At 34.2% G+C, this 10,256-nt stretch overlaps 1 protein-coding gene across 1 annotated transcript in view; it reads left to right on the plus strand.

The window, feature by feature from the left end:
* LOC117124422 (L-rhamnose-binding lectin CSL3-like) overlaps positions 1 to 10,014 on the plus strand; it is a gene marked incomplete at both ends in the record, with an annotated part of 18,454 nt that extends 8,440 nt beyond the window's left edge. Inside the window, 2 exons of the mRNA XM_033270648.1 lie at positions 8,497 to 8,604; positions 9,930 to 10,014. Coding sequence (XP_033126539.1) covers positions 8,497 to 8,604; positions 9,930 to 10,014 — 193 coding nt within the window. The remainder of the gene's footprint in view (positions 1 to 8,496; positions 8,605 to 9,929) is intronic.
* Positions 10,015 to 10,256: the final 242 nt, after the last annotated feature.

Here is a 10,256-nt window from a genome sequence, read left to right on the forward strand (position 1 = left end):
AGACAAAAGTAACCAAGACTGCGCTACGCTTAAAATATCAGCACCACGCAAAAAAGAAAACAATAAATAAATAGGCCTATGTACAGTAATTTTTTCATTCAAAACATTACCAAGATAATTACCGAAGTGTGGCACTGTAGTCAGTCCCTTTGTACGCCGCCTGTGCGTGCAAGAACTGACAAAAGTGGTAAACACCAGGGGTGGCGCCATGCAGGATTTTCCCGACAGGGGTGCTGAGGTCCCCGACGGAGGGGCCGATGCCTCCGACGAGGGGTCAGATTTCCCCGACGAAAGCAAAGTGGGCGTGGTCGAGCTTCGATTAAAAGGTTTTGGAAGTAGTTTAGGGGGCGAAGCCTCCGAAACTTTGGACAATTTAGGGGTTTCAAAGGCTTATTTAAACCAATTTAGAGTCTACTAATATGTAGAAAATACATATAATTTGTTTTTCTCCCTGACGAATTGTTCTTTTTCTCCCCGACGCGGGGGGCCACTCCCCAACGAGGGGCCCTGGAATATTTATAGAGTTTCCTCCCGCCGTTTGCACGTCCAGGGTTTAAGCGATATATCCAAGGCTCGAGTACCGTAAGTAGGCATCATGCAACACCAACAAGTCTACTGTAGTAAACCTCTTATAATAATAGGGTTGAACACCCATAGTGTCCAGATCGCTGCAGTTTTAATTGAAAGAACACCGCATTTCGATCAGTTAATAGTAAATAATAACTCAAAACTAAAGCTGACTTGTTTTTAATATGACAAGTTATTGTCTTTATCTAAACTTTACTAGTCAACCAAATATACATCTCTCATTCAGAGGACAGTACACTAGAACTGTGAGTAACAAACCGTACTCGAAGATAACCTAGATTGATTTTATATTTAGGCCAGTATGTAACGCCGACTTACCATGGTATTTTGAGTACAACAACATCATCATCATCATCATCATCATCATCATCATCATCATCATCATCATCATCATCATCATCATCATCATCATCATCATCATCATCATCATCATCATCATCATCATCATCATCATCATTATCATTATTATTATTATTATTATTATTATTATTATTATTATTGTTGTTGTTGTCGTTGTCGTTATTATTGTTAGATAGCTTATGAATAATGCCACCAACATTTCAAATAAGTAAAAACACTACGAGGCATTTAATAAAACAAACAACCGTCTTTAATCGAATTACTGATTAATGAGCCTGATCGTGTAGTAGCAAACATGTTTCAGAAATACTATTCCAATCATCAATGCGAAAATACCAATTTTCCCAAGGTTAATATGCATTAGGACACGTGTATAAAAATTGGCATAAAGCAATTAGACTGATGAAGCGAAACCTTTAACGCAAACACCACGTGCCACTGCATGAGTTTTATGGTAATTAAGACCACAACAATCAGACAGCGAGCGTGATGTTTAGATTGAAAGTTTGCTTGTTTAGAGATGGATTGTTCCAAGTGTTGTGCAGACCTTCATTAACTTTAAGTTTATAAGCTGAATCTGCAGAGTCAAGAACGGTGAAACATCATTATATGAATTCTTAGGCCACATTTTTGCAACGAAACAATCAAATTTAATCGGCTCATATTCACTGCAGCGAAGTTTAGACTCGCTAATTTTATATGGGGTAATTAATAGGCCTACCTTTGACTTTTATGCATTGTTTGAGTCTTAAATATTATTATTAACAGTAGTACTGTACTAGTTTAACAATTTTACAATTTAGGCTATAATGGTCATTTATATTTTACGACGCACTTTCCTAGCCAGCCTGGATCCGGCTATTCCAAACCTGCTCGATAATGGTACGTTCTTGCTTCTTACCAGCTGGCAGAGAAATCTACAACCGTATGGTTTAGATCCTTGTGTGCCTTTAAATTTACATTAAATCAAACAATAACACCCAGTAAATATTGACAACACAATACTTAATGAGTATGTAGAAGGTGAAAATGAAATACTTTAAGGAAATTAGCCAGTTTAAGGCAAAATTTGCAACAACAGTACAACGCAGATTCATTAACAATGGCGAAAGGCTATACCAAAGCTTCAAATTTTCGCGGGCATAATGCCTAGACAGGATTGTTCATTCACATTGAAATTAGTGTTTTGACGTCAAATTTTTGCATTCAATGGGAATATATTTTATATGAGAAGAATCTATGAATATTCAGCTATCATTTTACCGGGGGAACAACAAGCTATTTGATTGGTAAACAGCCGAAATGGCAATTTAAAGCCACCGAAGTCACTAAAAAGAGGTAAAATGCAGCCTCTACACGGTGTGCGGTCAGCATAGTACCAATCGAAAAGTGACGGTGTCTTTTTTGAAGCAATACAATTGAAACAAATACTAAAGCAATCAGAAAAGAATTGCCTTTCAAATACCGAAGGGAACACAACATTCCGACTGTGGAAAGACGAAAAATTACCCAAAAATACAGCTTATGTCTGTGTGAAATACAACGTGAAACACGTATTTGCTAGGCTATTCTCGCTCTTAAACGAAAATGTTGCAAGAAGAATCCCTATGAACTAGGCAAAACCTGTAAATGTTGAAAAATATGAGAGGCCCGTCCCTGAAATGTTCGCGCAATCGTGTTAAGAGTCTTCAATTAGTTTCTCCAATATAAGTGGAATTACATCCCACACAAGTGAATTTACATACTACACGAGCACGGAACACCTCAGGAACAGGGTCCCTCACTGTTAGAAAATTAGACATTTTAAATAATTTAAAAGCCAGCTTTATAGCAATTCCATGAGAATATTTACTAGTGATTTTGTAATTTTGCTCTGCGCATTACTTGCAAATGGAAAATATAGCAATTTGAAATAACAAACATTAACATTATCTTTGTCTTTAGTCTTAAGGGTCTCTTTTGAACCAGGACAAAACGAATGAGCATCACTTAAATATCGATTAATTTTATCATCAATAATATTATTAGGGAAGCCATTTTAAAAGAAATTGTTCTAAGAACTTTAATGTCCTTATAAAAACCTGGCAAAGAATTATTTGATTTATAAACCCTGTTGATCAATCTGCGGATAAGCCCATTTTTGTAAGAGGATGCTGTGAAACTGCAAAAGTTGGTGAGGAGGCCCGTAAAGGTAGATTTTCTATACACCGATGTCATCAGAGATGGCCCACCATTATCATTTCTTAGCATCGACCGGGACCTCTCCCTTGAATTACCTACTAATTTTGTCAGTTCTTGCACGCACAGGCGGCGCACAAAGATATTATGTTTCTTGCGGTTGTGTTAGGTGCCTTACAATCAAAAAAATTTGTTGCATGATTATTCGAATTTAATAAGCAAAAAATATCACCGACATTACGACGATAGAATGTACGAAGCTGTTTAAGGGACATGGTGATTTTTTTTAAATTTTCCTAACCCGTACGTACGCGTTATAAGTCGTACGTACGCTTTATGGGTTATTAAGGCGTACGTACGCCTTATGTAACCCGTACGTACGCCTTAATAAGGCGTAAGTACGCATTATTAAGGCGTACGTACGGGTTGCGTACGTACAGGTGTACGTGGGTTGAGGCTCCAAAATCGGCTTAGTTTACGAATTCTGTGACCCACCAATCCAGGCTACTTGGTATTCGCACAAAAATGTTTTATTGAAACATAAGATAATTGTCGGCAATCGTAAATTTGGGGAAACTGTAACCAAAAATGAGAATTTATCTTCGAAAAAATAATGGCGTTCACGAAAGCAGTACCCAATCACAGCACACTTACCATACCTGTTAAGCATTGATGTGACGCTATTAGCCAATCACAAGCGTTCTTGTAAACTCGGTAACTAATATAAACAATGTCGCGAGGAAAGTGACAATCTGTAGCAATTTGGTCGAAAGTTCTTCGATTTTAGTGGAATATTTCAATATGATATAAGTATACCAGCCTTTAAATAAAATACATTGGTAATACTGTAGTAGTAAGATTGTAGAGGTAGTAAATCGCATTTCCCGTCTTCCCTCGGCTATCATACCGTAGTTTTTTGTAAACCAAAGGCGACCGTGCTTTACTGAATGTGTATTGAATTGAATGTGTTTATCGACTTTGAATGAAAGACATAAATATATAATATAATATTTCGATTCTATTTTTTTAAAATACATTAAAAAAAATTTAAAAGAAAACTGAGACTGAATTACTTCAAAAAATACTGAACACATTGAGGCTGATGTAAAATTTCAAATGTTTGTATTTGCATGCAATGATCTGAATTTTTTGCCATGCCAGTTGAATTTTGTTTAGCTGCTTGAAGACCTTGATAATATGGACTGAATGAATGAATAAAAGTAGTTGATGATTCCAATAAGGAGGTAAACAAATAAATATTTAATATAGGTCAGTTCAGCCAGTTGCATCCCATCAGCACTTTCATTATCTCTCTGATCATTCACTAGGTATATAAATTTAAATACACAACAGTAACCACGAAGGTTGGAAGAAGTTTATGACAAAAGTCTGAATACTTTTATGTGAATATTATTGAAACACTGTAGCTGAATATAAAGTTCAATCCAATCCACTTATGAACATGTGTTAAATACTACAATTAGGGCCTATATAATATTATCAATGTAGCCATCCAGTATAAACAGTTTAAAAGAAACTAGAAAGAATGACAGTTCTGCTGTATTCAATATTATTTATCAGCAAGTGCTGTTCCATTATTTTCCTCTTTTCATATTGCATTGTAAAATACCATACAATGCCATTCAAAAAGTCACTGCAAATTTTTATAAAGAAAATAAATGTGTTGTTGATAACTGTTCATACAAGGAAAAATTAAAAAATATATGGTAATATTTCTCAACACAGTGTATAGTATGATGTTATATCAAATAGATAACAACATTCATCAAACAGTATACAGTTCCAATCAGATAAGACTACAGTACTTTCAATTGATTCATGCCTATAATATGGCCTGAATTGCCACCAGATACTTATATCCCTCATGTAGTAACAAGGCTTCATCCTGATTTGCAATAGCAACCTCAACTAATTCCACCACTCAATGTTTCACATCTTACTAATTTCTCAATGGTTATTTCTCTATTAAAAGTACTTAATATATTATTGTTACATGGGAGAACATGGCTTCGACCAGGAAGCACTTCTCAATTCTTGATTTCAGCTGATGCAGAATGAAGCAAAATTTGCTTTGGATGTGGTTCATCAACTTCCATTCACTTGAGTCTGTGGTCTGTGAAAATTAATTAAACAAACTAATTCAAAAGAGAGGTTACTGTGATTGTTTTATGATCAAATGTGTATTTTAATTGTTTCCTTTTAAACAAAGGTTGTTTTCCAAAAAAAAAGAAAAAGTAACAAGTAATATCAGTATAATACAATATTAAATGCCGGTGGTGATGTTTAATTGGACATCTAAGTGTTGATAAATATTAATTGCTTAAGTCAGTTTTGATACCTATTAATACTATATTTTTTGTTATGATGTGTGAAGGATTCGTATGTAGATAAAACATACTGTACTAGTATTAATATAATAATTTTGTTATATTCTTTCATGAAGACATTAAAATCAAATTATGCCTGAATTAATTAGTCTAAGCACAGTCACTGAAGGGCACATCCCCTACCCCCAAAAAACTGAATTGTTTCAATATGTGTAGTAAACCATTGTTCTTGGTAGATAGTAGTAAATAGTTGCTATATAATTGTGCATGGCTATCCTTGAGTTGCTTCATTTATCAGTTCTTTATGAAGGGTCAATTCATTGCCAAAATTATTGTCTTATTATGTTTACTACAATATAACATCATCATATTTGATTCACAATACCGTGGTTATTTTGCTGTCGATAGTACCCCAGTTTGAGAAAAAGGCACTGGAAATCCTGTGTGTGTGTGTGTGTGTGTGTGTGTGTGTGTGTGGTGTGATAGAGAGACGCTTAGTGCTTCTCAATTATGGAACGCCAAAAGGACAAAATACAATTGGCAGCTGTGCAAAATTGAGAGTCAGCAGTGCAAATCTGAGAGTCAGCAGAGTTGTACATCCTTAAATTTCTATAAGCTGTTTACGCTTAATGACACAACCATACTCTATGTTCTCACAACATGTATCACAAAAATATGCCTGAAACCGGCTCAGATTTATCATTTGATAAGCTTCTGTCCAACGCCATACTTGCAAGTGGACGTGTGTTGTTTACTACTTACATTGGACAAACGGAATGGAAGGTAGTTTTTGATTAGCTGAGGGCCTTGCAGCTAAGCCAAACTTCATTGTTAATCGTCTTCTGATTGGCCTTAATAAGGCGTACGTACGCCTTAGTAAGGCGTACGTACGCCTTAATAAGTCGTACGTACGGGTTACATAAGGCATACGTACGCCTTAATAAGTCGTACGTACGACTTAATAAGGCGTACGTACGGCTTAATAAGGCGTACGTACGGGTTAGGAAAATAAAATAAAAATTCATCATGTCCCTTAAACAGCTTCGTAAGAACGCAACAGGTGCCTGGGTGAAGTTACTTAGCCAGGTTTTTCATGGTGACCCATAAACAAATTCGCTAAAACAGGTGCAAAGGGAGAGACCTTGGAAAAATTGGTATTTTTGCACTGATGATTGGAATAGTATTTCCGAAATATATTTGCTACTACACGATCGGGCTCATTATTGAGCCCGCGATCAGTAATTTGATGAAAGACGATTGTTTGTTTTAATAAATGCCTCGTAGTGTTTTTAATTATTATTATTATTATTATTATTATTATTATTATTATTATTATTATTATTATTATTATTATCATTTTTTAAGGCTGTTCAAGTGACGATGGTAGCAGTAATTGTACCAAACCAAACAAGGTTGGTTTATTTTTGTCCCTTGATGTGTTTATTGTGAACTTTCGTGTACTAAATTGTAGGCCTATTCCAGTTGTATTTGTTTTCATGTTAGCCGTGTAGTTTAGATATATTTTTTCTGTGTTCAGATTTAGTATTAGCTTTTAACTTACAATATTTAGGCCTAGTACCAATAACTTAAAGAACGTGGACGTAATAATTATTTTGTGTTTTTAAGTAAAATATATTTCATTCACAGACATGGTAACTTCTTCGAAGTAGTATATTAGTGTGATTATTAGTAACATCTAAAGACCACAACCAAATATCAGTTACAGCTAATATTGTATAAATTTTTAACTGTCGATGTCATAGGTAAATTCCCACCATGAGCCTTGAATTCATCTGATTTCACCTGATTCATATCCTCTTTTTGTTGTCTAGAGAACATACGTTGGTCAATTCCAACCGATGGGTGTGGTTTTCCTTGTCCGTGCAAAATTTAGGCGTACATATACGCCGGCAAAGAGAGCCATATGCAAATTGTGTAATTGTACTGTCACAGATCGAAATGACTATTATAGACGTGTGGTTTGCTGTTTATATGAGGTGTATTAACACAAATAAAACATGGTTATAGGGCCTATTTCGGTAAAAACAGTGAATTCTTCTGTACTTCATCGTTTTTAGAATTAGGACTATAGATTCACATCGGAAAGTAAAGTTCCAACTATCCAACACCTGATGAAGTAGAATTCATTACGTCACCTCAAACCATGTCGTACCTACAACTACAACATGGTTTTATTTCGGTAAATCGGTGAATTCCACTTCCGAACTCCAACACCTCGGGGAGTAGCATTCACTACATCATCTCAAACCCTGTTGTACTTGATGCTACCAAAGGTTCACGGACAACAAAGACTTTAACTTTAACCTAGGAGAGAACATGCCGAAATTAAGCCAACGCATATTTATAGACGTACTTTTATTATACATTATTGTGTAGGTACTCCATGGTTATAGCACCCCATTATTCTACTGTCATCATATTCATATACGTTGGACTGGTGACTGTCCTTGTATAATGCAATATGCGAGAATAATGGGGTGGTTATATGTAGATATCATTTTCAATGCGTTTATTAATAAGTGTTCATTTTCCGTTCTGCTTGTAGGTAATGGAGTACTTTACAGAATTTGACAGTTGTGTTTTATCAAACTTAAACCACATAAAAGGCCTACAAACCAAAACAGAGTATTTTGATGAAATGAACTATAGTAAGATATTTTTTATTCAACTTTTGCTGTATGAAGACATACAAAAGTCACATAATTTCAAGAACCGTATTTATTCCATAACAACGCATAGTTTGGAATTTCAATATTTTAAATTATACAAAGCTTGAGCAGTCTTTGAGATCTAAACATACTATTTCGTGTTATTTATATAATACAGACTGCCAGTCAGATTAAAATCTGGTTCTTTGAAACCGTTACATTTTCAAATTGAGACATTCAGATTGTAATTGTGAAAAAAGTTTAATGTTTTTTTTAATTGATGATAACGTAAAGTACCCTTATGATTTACCTCAAATGGACGTAAATTATAAATATTCATAATTTTCTTATAGTTGGAATTGCAAAGATAGTAAGTACCAACGGTATTCAATGGGTAAACAACAGCTTGAAACTTGTTGATGACACGAAAGTAGAGTTTGATCTTCAGGTTAAAATGAAAGGTAATGTCATTATAATGATATTCCTACATACATTATTATGAAAGAATGATTACGCCTCGCTCTTATATGAAAATGCAAATACTATAATTAAAAATAATTGCAGTAATAATACAATAGAATAAGAACAGTAATAAATGAATAATGTATTATAATATATGTAAAAAGTCTTAATGATAATGATAACGATAACAGCAACAAATACAAGAGAAATAACAACCGCAACATTATAAAAAATAGGAGCTGCAGCAGAGTATAGGCGAGGCCTCTACTTTTAAAGTAATTTATGTTTATAGAACGCCTTTTACAATCGATAGGCCCCTAAGTAAAAATAAGTGAAATAAAAATAACACTAACTTTGCTGCTGTAAGTGCTACTGTAACTCGAGAAGCTATTAACTGCACTTTACTCTTAGCAGTATATCCACTCAGTCTCGGGCCGCTAGGCCTATTGTACGGCACTTTACTCTGTGCAGCGTGCGACTCAAACTCTGGCCGCTATGATACGTCCAGCAATTTACTATCAGCATGCGACTCAACGTCAGCCTTTATGATACTTCTTAAAGTAAAATGCAGAGTCCGGTGGATTGTCAGTGCACGTTTGTGTTCTTTCGCAACGATCGACCTGCCAACACTGTTATAAATAATAATTACATAATTTGTTAATAATTTTTCTGTCGACACCAAGTACGGTGGAAACACGATGAATCTATAAACGAAAAAGTAAGTTGTTGTAAAATACAGACCCAGATGACCTTATATTTACAAAAAAAATCATCCTACCATAATAATATAAAACTCGCCCCACTTCAGCAATAAAGCTTGAAATGTTCCTTATGAATATAATTCTGAAGTTGTTTTATGTAAATATGATTCTATTTTGCCTGTTTTTGAATAGTAAAAAGATGACAAACATACATTATTGTAGAAATATGATATATATATATATATATATGAAATTGTATACTAATAGGTCTAGATAAAAATGTATTAAACATTTAAGTGCAACGGTACATTGAATGGTTAGAAAACATGAATATATAGAATTTACTTCCCATTTCCCATCTCAAAAGCTTCTTGGATGAATTATTATGCAAGACCTGCAATCTGAGTGTAAATGATTCTATTAAACGAGCTTTTGATAATATGTTTTTTTGACAGATCTCCTACTTTGTTTTAACTAATAACATGTGAGTTCCCACATCCCTACAATGAATACAGTGTACGAAAACCGCATAGATAACCTCATGTATCATTATACTCTAACAGGTTTCACTTTAAAATACTCAGATGTAATGATATAATCACATATATTATGATTGTTTTCAGGTGATGTGTTGCTAGTTGCAGTGTTTACTAACCAGACAATAGAAACCAATACAGCTGTAAATAACCCTGTTGTCACTGGGGGAGTGTACGTAGAAATGTTCATATATGCATATTCAGCAGTGTTAAGTGGAATTATTTACACTAAATCTACTTTCTTTTAGGTCAAATGTTTAGATGCTACATTTATTCGTCAAAATTTAATTGCGTTCGAAATATGTACGATGCATATATATTTATATGTATACATATATATCATGTGTATATATATACTGTATATATATATATATATATATATATATATATAAGTGTGTATATATATATATAAAT

The sequence above is a fragment of the Anneissia japonica genome, unplaced genomic scaffold (genome assembly GCF_011630105.1).
Source record: "Anneissia japonica isolate Jap-2015-1 unplaced genomic scaffold, ASM1163010v1 scaffold43038_len29431_cov97, whole genome shotgun sequence".
Classification (NCBI taxonomy): domain Eukaryota; kingdom Metazoa; phylum Echinodermata; class Crinoidea; order Comatulida; family Comatulidae; genus Anneissia; species Anneissia japonica.